Source organism: Ranitomeya variabilis, chromosome 2, assembly GCF_051348905.1.
Source record: "Ranitomeya variabilis isolate aRanVar5 chromosome 2, aRanVar5.hap1, whole genome shotgun sequence".
Classification (NCBI taxonomy): Eukaryota; Metazoa; Chordata; class Amphibia; order Anura; family Dendrobatidae; genus Ranitomeya; species Ranitomeya variabilis.
The window spans coordinates 95892240-95907500 of record NC_135233.1 but is presented as its reverse complement, the minus strand read 5'-3'; the positions used below and the strand labels follow the sequence as shown (position 1 = coordinate 95907500).

At 40.1% G+C, this 15261-nt stretch overlaps 1 protein-coding gene and 1 long non-coding RNA gene across 6 annotated transcripts in view; one reads left to right on the top strand and one right to left on the bottom strand.

The window, feature by feature from the left end:
• Positions 1–4120, bottom strand: part of BCL11A (BCL11 transcription factor A) — a 165281-nt gene extending 161161 nt beyond the window's left edge. For 2 of the 5 annotated variants that reach the window (XM_077282756.1, XM_077282755.1), the window contains exon 1: positions 3134–4120. In XM_077282756.1, coding sequence (XP_077138871.1) covers positions 3134–3188 — 55 coding nt within the window. In that variant the 5' untranslated portion in view covers positions 3189–4120. Of the gene's footprint in view, positions 1–2870; positions 3015–3133 lie in introns of those variants that run through there. The other 3 variants (XM_077282757.1, XM_077282759.1, XM_077282758.1) reach the window with 3 other exon arrangements.
• LOC143804546 (uncharacterized) lies at positions 705–14207 on the top strand. The gene is made up of 3 exons (XR_013221050.1): positions 705–1509; positions 2987–3103; positions 5404–14207. It is a non-coding gene; the product is annotated as an uncharacterized LOC143804546 (long non-coding RNA).
• Positions 14208–15261: the final 1054 nt, after the last annotated feature.

Sequence of the window (15261 nt, the reverse complement as noted above, 5' to 3'; positions counted from 1 at the left end):
TAAAATCCATAACCTTAACATTTCCGACGCTCTCCACGTAAATTATTTCTAATTAGCTGGGAATACATCCTGATAAATAAGTACATTCTGCGTGCGTATAGTGGGCTCCTGATGTAAAGCTATAGCACGGGGCGAATAATAATGCCATTTTTCGGCATTATTAGTAAATCCGGTGTAACAGCTCAGTCGTGTACATTTTGTACCATTTATATACGTTTGTATTTTTTAAATGCATTTAGTTTATTATAGATTTATTATGATTTTTTATATTAAAACAGGTATTTGAAGGAGCAAATAAAAATTTGGGAATTTGACAACTTTTTTGGATTTATACATTAGACTTTTTCAAAGTGTTTCCTGACTTCGGACTTTCTTTTCAATTTGGACAGATGTTCTTGTGTTTTAATCATGAAAGTGAGGCGTTGAGTAAATGAGCACAATATAATGTTACACCGAGTTTGATCTAGTCCAGGATTTAGCAAAAATAATAAAGATATCGGGCCGGACGACCAACGTTTTTGATGTGAACTTTGCAAATAATAAAGGCACAATGGGAGCTTGAACAGAGGACTCTATCCCTCCCTCTTCCTCTCTCTGTCCAAACACGTGGATGAAAGGCAAACATGTCAGACAGTCAACAAGGAACCTCTCTGTTTTAGGAAAAACCTGTTTCCCTCCCCTCCCCCTCTTACACAAGACTTCTTGCCTCCCTTCATCTTAGTTAATAAAGAACAGAACAATGTACACTTAAAAAAAATAATAATAGTAATAATAGGCCGGACTCGACATGCCATAACTTAGCAAACTTCAACTTGTCTATGAACACCCAAAAAATATTATGGAAGATTTATGAATAATAATAATAAAAAAATTATGATAAACCTATATCTTTTTTTTTTTACCAAAAATTAATTTTATTGTAAATGGGATAACTATTTTGCCAAGACGGGTTCTATTTGACTTCTCGCTCGTACGTGATATTATGCAAAATCTTTCATAAATAAAAGGTGTCCACTCCAGATTAATATATGTATATATGTGCTTCAGCGGCATGAATAGTGATGTCTGCGAGTGTGAAAGCAGCTGAGGACACCGTTTTTCAAGGTAGTTTAATCCAATGCCTGCATCGCCTCATTTAAATAAAGCACCATAAATTGTAGATATGGACAAAGAAATGAGAAGGAGAATAAAATGTGCTTCCTATTCACCCCCACCATGAAGAAAAACAAATTATGAAAATGTAGGAATATATGTTGAACCGGTCAGGTTCAAGTTTGGGCGCGTTTCCTGATCTTTCTCTGCTCCCTAGCGGTCAGGTCCGGTATCACACAATATGTCTTAAGTAAAACCTCATGTTGTCGATCAAGTCCCCCGGAGCTCCCTTGGCAAAGGAGGGAGAGGAAGGAATGGGGGGGGGGGCAGAAATACCAGAAATAACCATTAATGCAGACAACAAGAGGCAAAATAACAGACAACGATCAATGATAAGCCAACGATAGAAGTCTATAGGTATGATATCAGACAAGATACAATGGAGATAAACCCACTGCCAAGTCCCATGGGAAATAGAATACTATTGGGTCATACGTGGTAATTTGATACACTGTAACTTTGCTAATCTCCATCACATCCCCTCTGTAAATGAGAATATATACACAGAGTAAAATATATCAAAGAAACGTGGCGGAACTTAATCCCAATACAACTAGTGCCTATCATACACTAATCAATATATGGGAAACTGCTAAGGGATTGATTAAAGTTGGGGATTAGTGAAACATGTCTGGTTACTATATGAAGCCTATGGATAGGTAAAAGGTAAGATCGAGAAACACAGATGAGCTGCCACGAGGCATAAGAGGACGGTATAATAACACAGCGGACGCCATTAAGAATACATACATGTAGATGGGCTGACACAGATCTGACGCATGCTAATTCTACAATGCATGTTCACAACAAGCTGCACACCATTCACTCATTGTTCCCAAGCTCACCGAGAATTATGACAAAAAAAACAACAATCCCATACAAAATGCCCCCCAACCTGTACTTATTTATTCTTTGTATCTTGTATAGGTTACAACACGGCTGTCAATGTGATTCCTTCCACAGAGGATCTGCCTCTTCAGATCATTTTTTTTTTTTTGTCTGCTTACTTTTTTTTTTTCTGGAGATTATTTTGCTTTTCCTGTCTCAGTTGTTGGCAGGAGATTCTGCACACGCGGTGCTTGTAAACATTCAGACACGAGATTTTTCCCAATCAAAATCCACTTCCACTTTTTTTTTTTTGAAAATCTTCCAAAAAATAGTAAAAGAGAGAGAGAGAGCGAGAGAGACAGAGAGGGAAAGGAAAGGGGGATTTCGTCTGCCAGCTGCCGTCGAGGCAAAGTTTTCAAAGAAGAGTTGTTTTTTTTTTTTTTTGGAAGAGGATTCTTTGAAAGAGCACTGGCATCTAAACACAAGCGATCCCCCTGGCCGGCTCTCTCGCTGTGTGCTCGCTCTCGCTGGGATTCATGGAGCAGCTCTTACAGCAGGACAGAAGCAACCCTGGCAGCATGCAGCGACCCTCAGCTCTCACAGCTCAGGCAGTCCACAAAGCAATGATCTCCTGCAGAACCTGACACCTTTAAAGGTTGCAGCTTACAAACTCGCGAACCCTGAACCCTATACGATGGTCTTGGTTCTACAAGACTATCCACTTGGGGTTGTTTGTTGAGTTGCATGATCTCGGTCAAGTGAGATGGTTTAGTGAATCCTTCATTGAGCAGAGGGTTGGACACGATGACCCTTGAGGTCCCTTCCAGCTCTAACATTCTATGATTCTACACCTTGAGGTCCCTTCCAACTCTATCATTCTATGATTCTACCTTGAGGATCTTTCCAACTCTAACATTCTATGCTTCTATGATTCTATGATTCCAGTGTCCAGTGTGAAAGCTTCAGATGCTTCCTTATCACCGTAATCCCTGTTCTTTCTCAACAGAGGAGAAAAGTATTTCATTTCGACGACCGGAGAAAACTAAAAGAAAGTGAAAGGGCTTGGTATACAGATGAAATTACTTCCCACCCACCCCATTCGCGAAGCAACGTCTGTGTGCAGGTAAAGCATGGGATTAAGCAAGGTACTTACGTGAGTATTCCCGTTTGCTTAAGTGCTGGGGCTTGCCTTGCTTGCGGCGAGACATGTTGGTTGGTGGGTGGCTTGTGAGAGCTCGGTTCACATCGGGAGAGCAGGGTTAGAAAGAAGGAGACTCCAGAGAAAATATCTTCATCAAATGCCTTTGACATCCAAAATAAATTAGAAATAATACAAAGATGGTGCAGGGAAGATGAATTGTGGGACAGCCGTCATGCCTTTTTTTTTTCTTTTTGGAGGGGGGTGAAAAAAAAAGAAGAGAGAGAGATAGAGAAGGAGAGAAATGAAAAAAATGGCAAAAGCCCCCCTGAGCTGCAAGTTCAAGTGCGGACGTGACGTCCCTGCAAACTTGAACGTCAGGAGCTGGATGGACAGAGACATACAAAACATGGGCAGGGCCAGGGGGAGAGAAGAGGAGGAGGTAAGGCAAGACCAATGGACATTCATAAGGGGCTGGACAGGAAAACCAGACCCGGGCAAGCCAATGGACAGTGATCAGAAGGAGAGGGGGTGGGAATGAGGGCACTCTCAGTACAAGGGGGAGGGTGAGGAGAGAAGGGGCTAGACACAAGCTGCTGCTTATTGAAAGGAAAAAAAAATATAGAAGCACAGTGTTGAGCTGGAATCTGATCCTACTGAGGAGATAGCACAGAGAAAAGAGATCACAGCCTCTGTCACATAAACACACTATAGACACAGAGTCCAAAACCTCACAGGCAATCTGCAGAGAAGTAGGTGACATAGGAGATGATGCTGGCTTATTAAAGGGCGCTGAGGTCCAGGAAGTGCGGGAAGGGTAGACCGTAACCGGGTGCTATCTACGGAAGTAAGAACGCTAAAGTTTTACAGATGTGTAGGGGACGGTTAAATATAAGTTAGGCAGGAGGGAGGGGTTAAAAAGTTGGATTAGAGAAAAACTACTGTGTTAGGAGAGGTGTGAGGGATGGGAATTCATTACCCATGCAGACTGCGGAAATCATGTAAAAAAAAAAAAATATATATATATATGTAAGTATATAAATATATATAAAAGTATGTAGTGTATATATATATATATATATATATATATATATATATAGTCTAAATAGAAATAGGTGCGCTAGGTATATACAAACCTATTGAACATAGGGAGAGATGGTAATTTAAATAGGTCAAGCATGCAGTGGTCAGCGTGAGTTGTAAAGAGCAGTGCGTAATGGGTTAAGCCAGGGAAGGAGGAGTTGACAAGGAGGGAGAGATAGGTATGTGCAGACAATGAAGCCGAGAGGACATTAGATTCTATAGCTGGAAGGCCACAAGGAAGGAGGGCAGAGTTCAACTGGTTTAAGGTGACTGGTAAAAGCATTGATTGGTCAAACAAACAGAAGTGGTTAAAAAAAAAAAAAAAAGAGGAACAAAGGCTGAGACATTCTGCTTCCTTGACCAGCAAAAAACCACTAACAGGCGACTTATCAATAGATACAGCTTGTCCAGCACAGAGATATAGCATTCTCCCACAGCTGTGTATAGGCGGCACTGATAAGAGCGCACAGGGCAGAGGAACAGCACTGTCACACAGGCCAGATGAAAGGAGCAGATACAAAGAGCTTCCGTGTTTAATAAATAGAGCGATATTTAACAAATGGTTAATAAATAAATATGTTTGATGGAGGGCGCCCCTTTAAGGAAAGGTAGCAAATGGTGGAAATGGGATATAACCCCCCCATAGCACTAATGATATCACAGCATCACATAGGGAACAGATTGTATAGACTGGTATTAAAGTGTTAGCCTTGTTCTGTAGTAACACGAGCTGCGCCAGTGAATAGTACAGGACAGAGAACCAGGAGAAAGAAAAATAATGTAAAATAAAGCGGAGTTGTGTTTCTGCTGACAGGACTTTGTCTGGGGGGCACAGACGGCTTTGAAGAAGCTTATTAAGGAATGTGCAGAAAAGCTGTTGGAAATAAGACACTGCCTGATTCTTACACACAAGTTGCTGCTGGCAGATCTCCCTGTGTATTAGAGGCGATGGCGTTTCAGCAGTAGCACCCCCTAGGATCTCAAGTTTATTCTCAAACAATAAACTACTTGCCAGCTCCGAAATTTCTCAGCCAGGTTAAGAAGAAGTCCTTCAAGTCACAAATTAGCAGATCCAAAGGGTGGGATCGAGATGGTTCTTCAGTGAATGTATTGTCTAAATGTCTTCTGCAGCGCTGAATTCAGCAAAGGAAATTCTTCTGCATCAACATCTGCAACTTCTTATATTAGGGGTTTTATTTTAGGGAAATGATAAGATGCTGCATTAGAATGTTTGTGACCCTCAGCTATGTCATTCGGCTTTTCCCGTCGACTTCGGCCGCCAAAATTCTGATCAAGGTGTGTATAATCAACAAAATGCATGTGGCAAGGAATGCGGAATGCATCGTGTCTGGCTGCGCGTTATTTACTGTCGCTTGCATTAGTGCATGCATTGGAGGAGCGGTGTTTACATTCGGGGGAGGAGCAGATGGGGAGGTATGGCTTGATGGATTACACCGCTCACATGTCAAATGTCTCTCTGATACGTATTATATATGGCTTGTTAAGTTTACCTGATGATCTGTCAACATTTGGGAACGCTGAATGGGTTAAGTCACCGTGTTAAGTGCTTGATATTTCAGCATGGTACGCAATAGGAAGAGATATGCAGAAACCAGATAATGTTAGTTATGAGTGTGGACCTCCACTTTATATTAAAGTAACATATCCATAGTCTTGGGGGGTGGCTTAGATTATATCTGCAGACTCATCCCTGACCAGAAATGGACATGGAAAAGGCCTTGGTCCAAGCATGTTTAAAAGTTTATTATCACATCTGCATTTGCGTAGATAGATATAGATAGATAGATAGATAGATAGATAGATAGATAGATAGATAGATAGATAGATAGATAGATAGATAATGTAGATAGATAGATAGATAGATAGATAGATAGATAGATAGATAGATAGATAGATAGATAGATAGATAGATAATAGATAGATATGAGAGATAGATAGATGATAGATGATAGAGAGATAATAGATAGATAGATAGATAGATAGATAGATAGATAGATAGATAGATAGATAGATAGATAGATAATGTAGATAGATAGATGATAGATAGATAGATAGATAGATAGATAGATAGATAGATAGATAGATAATGTAGATAGGTGGATAATGTAGATAGATAAATAGATAGATGGAGAGATAGATAGATAATGTAGTTAGATAGATAGACAGATAATGTAGATAGATAGATAGATAGATAGATAGATAGATAGATAGATAGATAATAGATAGATATGAGAGATAGATAGATGATAGATGATAGAGAGACAGATACTGTAGATAGATAGATAGATAGATAGATAGATAGATAGATAGATATAGATAGAAAGATAATGTTAGCTCGACATTTTCAGATTTTTAGTGACATAATTCCAGATGTTAACTGACATGTTAACCTTTGTTGTATCTGTAGATAAATGACATAAAGAAAGCGATAATGAATAAAGTGATAAAAAAGATGCAATGAATAGAAAGATAGATGATAAATAGATAATAGATAGAAAGATAGATAGAAAGAACTGCTACCTTCACATTTTGCATGGGTATAACATGTTAACAGGCATGGTAAAGTTTGCTGCAAATAATAGAGGATAAAAAACTAAGAAAGACAGATAATGAATAGATGGAGATAGATAGATAGATAGATAGATAGATAGATAGATAGATAGATAGATAGATAGATAGATTTGACATTTTCTGTGGGTGTAATTTGTTAAAAGGCATGGCAAGGTTTGCTTCTTCTGTAGGTAGAGGAAAAGGAAGAAAGAAAGAAAGAAAGAAAGAAAGAAAGAAAGAAAGAAAGAAAGAAAGAAAGAAAGAAAAAGGGAAAGAAAGCAGAAATAGAAAGATAAATAGACATTTTCCACTTTCCCCCTCTGCCTATAAATCTAACCCCTGCATTGACTTTGGATATATCTTGTATTAGAAGTACAACACATAACAGCACAATTGTTCTTGCAATTTTTAATATCTGAAAACAATCGATTTCAAAATGTGATTCAGATTGCCATTACCAATAGAACATTCCGCAAACATACTAGGACTAGCCGTCTGGATTCACAAGAAAAACATCCATAGAAAAAAAGTGAACGTTACAAAGCATTTAGCCAACTAATATATGCATACAGGATCTGGTATGATGCAGAAATATATTGATAGATGGCACTGAAAGGAAATGTATGCATTGTTCTAATGATCGGTCCACACTAGAATGGAAAACAATTCATTATATAAGTTTAAAAATGCAAAGGGAGGTTATGGAGAACCCTTCAGTGGTTATTTTCAATCAATACATTGCATTGTTATATTGATTTCCTTAAAGAAAATTCACAATAAATTCTAGAGCACTTAGTTACAGTAGATTTATTTATTATTATGCCGCTGTTAGACCGAAAAGGTGACTTCCCGACCACAGTTCGAGTTCACTCATTAGACTACTCTGCCCACAGAGGGACTTCATGGTCAGCAATACATCACCAGTGTATTATGTCCAAGAGCTAACAATCCACACAATCAGTAAAAAAAAAATTGATAATAATTGAGCATCTATTTCAAATTAGATTCCCGTAAGATCTGTGTTTGTTATTTGTAAGAACTTTAATCATTAGGGCATTTTCTGGTTCTCTTGAAATTTGTCATTATTTTCACAACTTTCCTTAGGAATTTTCATTGCAATGTTTTGTTTGCACAAGTCTTATATTATGCATGTTTTCTTTCTCCTCTTCGGTCTGCAATAAATAAAGGGAATGTTAAAATATTTTCTTATGAGTCAGTTTTATTGTGTTTTGCAGTGAAATGCCTGCAGGGATTTTCTATCTGTCTCATAATCACTGTGGATGAGGCTTTATTCGTTGGTCCTGAGGTGGCACGAAGGCGTTATCTGTCTGAAGCCCAATACTCCTGTTGTCTTGTAGTCTCTTTCTTCCTGTATTATGTACCAGCTTCATTCTTCAAGCCTTCATGTAAAGCTTTATCTTCTAGTGGCAAGTTTTCGAACAGTTCTCTAAAAGAATGCTCATAGATTGGCACAGTTAGAGACTCACTGGTGGAGAGTCTACTAGATCTATATCCTAATGCACCGAGAGAGTGTAAATCATAGAGGATTTCATAGCTCTTTCAGTAGTTTTCTGTATGAAGTATGAGCTGCGTGGCCTCCAGACGTAACCTTTTAGAAAAAAAGACAGTGCTTTTATTTTATGGTGTAAAGTGCTTTTAGCTCCAGGGCTTGGGACGTGAACGTGGTCAGCAAACAGTTTCTTGAGTTGAGCTTGATGTAGCTGCATCACCTGCTCAAGAGCGCTATCATGTAATCAGGAGGAAAAGGGGTTAATAGTTTATCTCAATGGTAATGACAAGATCACAACAATATCTTCTCAAATGGTTTTCTAGGCCAACACCTTTCATTATTAACTTAAGAGTCAATCCATCTTTGAAGGAACAGTTTGAGATAAATGTCCTTTTTGGTGGGAAAAATGTGATTATATGAATTACATAGGAACTGAAATTACAGTTCTGTCCTCATACTGGGTACAGCCTTATAACATGTATAGTTTTAGTGTAGGATTTTCCGACAGGAATTATCACTCGTACATTACAGACGAAGCCATTTTATGCATTCTGTGGTCTCTCTCATGACTGTGGGTGGAAACTACAAAATTGTCAAAGTCTATTTAAAAGATTATAAGGCCTGAAGTGGACATAATGGTGCATCCTGTAAAAAAAGTGGTTCTCAGAGGTTCTTAGATGTGGAAACTTGGCTAATAAAGCAGTCATCCAAAGAATAGGTATTTCTGTAGACATCTTGTCTGTTAAGGCAGTCATAATTGTGAGATACAGAAATGTTGTTCCAACCATTCTTTGGCTTAACATAACCTAAAATGATGCGCATGAAATGTCCAGCATTGAAAATAAGTATATTTTAGCTATATATTGTCAGGAAATGGTCATGCTACATGTATCTACACAGTATGAGGTCATCCAATGGTTATTATGTGCATTGTAGTCTATTAAGATTTTTTTGCTAGCACACCACAATAATGTTGTATAGTGAGAAATTGAAGTGCTTTAAAAGGGTTCTCCAGGAAAAGAAAAAAAAATAATTTGAGGAAATGTTGTTATAAATAAATTCCTAAACCTCTTCAATTAGCAATTCACAATTGTTTTGTCAAGGGAGGTAATCACTAGAGAATTGAAATAGTTGTGTGGCATTGTTATGCAGTGCCCCAGAGTCCTGGTCGTTGCAGTACTGACGCTCCACCACTAAGGGGAGTGATGGTACGTCTGATGGCACTAAAGGAGTTCACCTGACCAGGTATCACAGTCACACATTACACTTCACACTCCGGCCACCAGGGGGAGCAAAGGGTTCTATGTATTAGGCCACTCCTCACACTCTAGTAAAACTGGAGGCTGGATAGGGTTTTGCCCAGGTAACACCTTGTGAGAGAAGAGGTTGCTTGGGAAGATTCAGGGGGGTCCCTGTCAGGGGTGGGATCCTGACAGAGGCCTAGCGAAAAGGACAGATTGTTACGGAGCCGCGCCTGCACTTCATTGCAGCGGCATCTTAAGAAAGGACACGAAGCAGAGTATATTGTGGAGAAGTGAGAAATGAGATCACAGCACAAAGGCGATAGAACCAGTAGGAGTCATGCCCCGAGATCGGCAACATTCTACTGAGGCGCGTAGCCGGAACGCCGAGGAAGTATTGGGCTCCACGCATTACTTCAAACCAACGGCAGGGCAGTTAACTCTAGGTTGGCTGCCTCACCTTAATCACCTAATGAAGACAACGGAGGCAATTGTGGGAGAGGGGCGTCTCTAGGTTCCCTATAAAATAACTCCAGGCCTACCCCGTCATACGGGTGCGTCCTATCCATATCATCTGGGGGACGGAGAGAAAGAACAGAAACATACACGACAGTTGTGAAGACTATCCCGTGGTGCTCAGCAGGGAAGTACTACAACACACAGGCGCTAGTAGGAAGGCTACTGATAATCACCTGCAAAGGGAACTCTGGATGTGCCTTCGGACCGGCCGGTCTCAGCCAGCCCAGTTAACAGTGCTCTGGATTGCGGATGCCGAAGCCTTCAGTAAAGAGGTAAAGAGACTGCAACCCGGTGTCCTCATTATTTACTGCGACTTACACCACAACCTACACCTTTTATTGGGCGCCCCTTAGCAGGACCAAGGACCGGGTCAGGCCACCGTGACATCCTCAGAACCGAGAGACCCGGTACCGAGTACCCGCCGTCCTGCGTCTGGGGGCCGCTCCAGTTACACCTGCAGAAACCTTTCTGAGAACATTAATAGAACAATTGCCTGTGAGCATGTGCAGAAGAAAGCTCCAGCCTCCCTCCTTTATGTGTAGAAAGATGTGGTCACCGTGTATATTCTGATGTAATACTGGAGATATGATAAAAAAGGTTGATAAGGTAAGAAGATGCTGCTCACACTGCTGTCAACCAGGTCTACCTGATCTAATGCTGGAGATACCAGTGGTGCTGAGATCAGAATCAGCTGCTCACATTACGGTCCACCATGTCTATCTAATCTAATAATGGAGATATCAGGAGTGATGAGGAGTGATGAGGTAAAATTAGGCTGCTCACACTGCTGCCCACTATATCTATCTGATCTAATACAGGAGGTACCAGGAGTGATGAGGTAAATATTGGCGAAACCAAGAGTGCTAAGGTAAGAAGAGGATGCTCACATTGCTGTCCACCATGTCTATCTAATCTAATACTGGAGATATCAGGAGTGATGAGGTAAAAAGAGGCTGCTCACATTGATGACCACTATGTCTATCTGATCTAATGCTGGAGATATCGGGAGTGATAAGGTAAATACTGGAGAAACCAAGAGTGCTAAGGTAAGAAGAAGATGCTCACATTGCTGTCCACCATGTCTATCTAATCTAATACTGGAGATATCAGGAGTGATGGTGTAAAAAGAGGCTGCTCACACTGCTGCCAACTATGTCTATCTGATCTAATACTGGAGATATCAGGAGTGATGAGGTAAATATTGGAGAAACCAAGAGTGCTAAGGTAAGAAGAGGATGCTCACATTGCGGTCAACCAGGTCTATCTGATCTAATGCTGGATATACCAGGGGTGCTAAGATAAGAATCAGCTGCTCACACTGCTGTCCACTATATCTATCTGATCTAATGCTGGAAATATCAGGAGTGATGAGGTAAAGAAAAGTATACTCACATTGCTGTCAACCAGGTCTACCTGATTTAATGCTGGATATACCAGGGGTGCTAAGATAAGAATCAGCTGCTGACATTGCTGTCCACCATGTCTATCTGATCTAATGCTGGAGATATCAGGAGTGGTGAGGTAAGAAGAGGCTGCTCACACTGCTGTCCACCTTGTATTTCTAAACTAATACTGGAGCAACCACGGGTGCTGAGGTAAGAAAAGGTTGTCCACAGTGTCTGTCTGATGTAATATTGGAGAAACCAACAATGCTGAGGTAAGAAGAGGCCACTCACTCTGCTTTCCACCCTGTCTTTCTAATCTAATATTGAATATACCAGGGACCCTGAGTTAAAAAAGAGACTGCTCACACTGCTGTGCAGCCTGTGTTTCGGATTGAATACTGGATATACCAGGGGAGCTGAGGTAAGAAGGAGCCACTACTGTTGCTTGTCCACCCCATCTTTACGATCTAATAATAGACATATCAGGGGTACTGAGGTAACAAGAGGCTGCTCACATTGTTGTCCACAGTGTCTATCTGATCTAATACTGGAGAAATCAGGAGTGATGAATAAAGAAGAGGCTGCTCACACTGCTGTCCACCATGTCTTTCTAATATAATACTGGAGACACCAGGGATGCTGAAGTAAGAAAAGGCTGTTCACCATGTATATCAGATCTAATGTTGGAGATACCAGGGGAGTTGAGGTAAGAAGATGCCACTCATACTGCTGTCCACTATGTCTTTCTGATCTAAAACTTGAGACACCATACTGCTGTCCACCCTGTCTTTCTGAATGCTAAGTAGCTGCTGTGACCTAGAGATCACCTATACCAAGTATTGTACAGTTATCTCCAGGTGACAGCGGTTGCGCTTCCTACTGCATATGCTCACACGCACGTGCTATTTACATTGTAGGACAGGTTTTTGCCAGCGTGACTAAAATTGCAGCCATGTTATTGGACTTCAGTGATATAATACGTCTCTAATTAAAACAGTTCATGAAAATAATTCAGGAATGTATTTATAATGGCATATCCTTTAGTTATTTATTTCTATTCCCAAAGAACCTCTTTAGTGATTATCCTATGAGCAACATTCATAATGAGCAACATTCATAACCTATCTCAGTAGATGTCAGACACCCAACAATCATTTATCCTAAGAATAGGGGGAACCATGTCCTGGGAGTGAATTGAGTGGCAGTGCTTTGGTATAACCACTGTTCCATTTACTTTCTATGGAAGAGATGGTCACGAATGCCCACTACTGCTCCCACAGACCCATTAGATAGAGTGGTGGTAATGCATATACACAACTGCTCCATTGACACCCCCATTCTTGGGATTCTTGGGCCTTTAATAAAATTTGCAAATAATTAGTGGTAGACACAGCTGGATTTTTTGGCACGTCAGTCAACATTGATGCTGTCAGCTAGAATTCTAAAGTAAATGAGCCACAATAAGCAATATATCATCTTTAGCTTCAATCACAAATGGCTGGATCTGCCTATATAATATCTTATGTCTATGGTCACGCTTGAAAAACAGAAGAACCAGCTGCCTAAACTGCAGTAGATTGCATTCAACCAAACAGAAACTGGAGATAAGGTGTAATATAAGTTTATGGCCTCTTTAAGAAACAGCTGTAGTATTTTATATGTTATCTATTACATCAAGCATATTTTTTCTGCTGTACTCTTGCCCTAAGTGAGGTGATAATTATCCACTAGTGCCAGACCAAACATGGCTACCCTCCCGGTAACAAGATCAGGAGTGTACATAGCGCTGATGAGCTCTGCGTACAAGGTTCTCTCTTCACAGTTATTGTGCGGCGGTATAAACATAGCCATTTGCAGGAAATTGTTTTTATTTATTTGTTTACACGTGCGTAAGGAGGGATTTATATTTTTCCTGCTACCTTCTCCTCGCAGCCAGGCAATCATAATGAACCGCGGGAGGTGCCATAAATATGCAAATTGCCAAGAAATTACTAGTTTTACTGATCTTACCTTTCCAATGTTAGAAAACTGGCGAATTCATTTATTCAAGGGTCGCTCCTTTATAAGAGATTACACTCTGCAGTTTGCATGCATTTTATACCCACATGGATACATTCTCGTACAGTAAAGCTTTGGTTATGTTATCGATCAGTTAAAGGATCCTGACCGAGCGTGAAGATATAGATCATGAATCTGATCATGAGCTGAATATGCAGGTACAGCAGGGCCGAATGTGTCATTTAACTCTCTGGCACTGGGTTAATATGTCATAGTTGGGTCCATTACTGTGAATTTGGGATATAAGTCCAATGACAATCTCAGTTCCGTTGCATCTGTAATTTGAAATTTCTTTCAGCTTATCAATATATGAATATAATAAAGTATTGTGATACGTAAGAGATACAGGTAGTTTCATGTGATACGAGACCAAAGTGACAGTCGTATGCCTGACTCCTTTAACTTCGTGAGATAAAGTGGACAGATGTCATGAAAATATAAACAAATGGAATATCTTGTGAAAGGAAATGTTGATACAAAAAAGAAAACAATATTCGGTCGAACCACAAAATTGAGACTATTATCCTTTTGATGCAATCGTTTGTAATCGGCAAAAAAAGCAGTTTGCCCCAACCCATAAAATTTTGGAAAATCTATTGATTATGTTTGAAAAGTCTTCGTCATTTCTGTTCGTTATCGTTCAATCACAGGGGGGTCGTCAGGAGGACGGAGCGTCTGCGGCCATTTAAAGATCTAAGATGAGACTATGTGGACCATAGGGAAAAAATGTCCCCAAATTCTGACACACAGGATATTAGAGGGTGCTTGTGATATCGGAAGGGGCTCCTGGCATCACGACTCGCGACAAGCCTGGAGTTAGCAGGATGTAAGTATTGTCACTTACCTTGAGGATGCTGAGTGTAACCATTCAAACCATTGAATCAAGAGGCTGTTTGATCTTATCTGCATCTGTGAGCCGACTGTCAACCTTTCCCCGGCTGCATATTAAATCATGTATAGTAGCTATATCAAGCTGGGATGATCTGTTAATTCTAAATTTATTAACCCTTGGAGTGCAGTCATCGTGTTTAATCTACTGTATCCAAAATTAGTTTTTCGGAGGGTAAATCATTCAGGAAGCTATGAGTGTGATTTAGATTAGAGTAGCATTAATGAGCGTTACATTAGGATAATTTAAATCTACAGCCTTCGATGACTGATGTCAGGAAAACATAAGGATAGACATCACATATAGGCAAGATGACCCCTGTAATCTATACCCAATGGCGCCTACATGGTCAAATATTCAGTGGCCAGCGCCACGGTATCTGATAATTCATTAATATGAAAACGCAACATGAGGCTTTATGACATTACAATTAGTGACGAGAGAACATTCTTGGATAAGATGTTATCAGAGCATGCTCGGGTGCTAACCGTGTCTTCGGTTTGCTCGAAAAATACGTTCAAGGCCCCGCGGTTGTATGTCTCATGACTATTCGACAGCCGCAACACATGCAGGGGTTGCCTATTTTTTTTGCGGCTGTCGAATAGACATGAAGCCACGGGGACTCTAACCTTTTATGTGATCACGCCAACGACACTTGGTTAGCATCTGAGCATGCTCAGATAACACCTTATCCCAGCACGTTCTCTCGTCACTAATTTTAATATAACCGGAGGTCAAATTTCTATCTTTTTTAATTGGTAGATGGCATATATGGACACTTTCTTATTACCATGGTACTGCTTGTCCCTAGTGTATATAGACTGTATATATATATATATATATATATATATATATATATATATATAATTAAAATGCAGCTAGATATA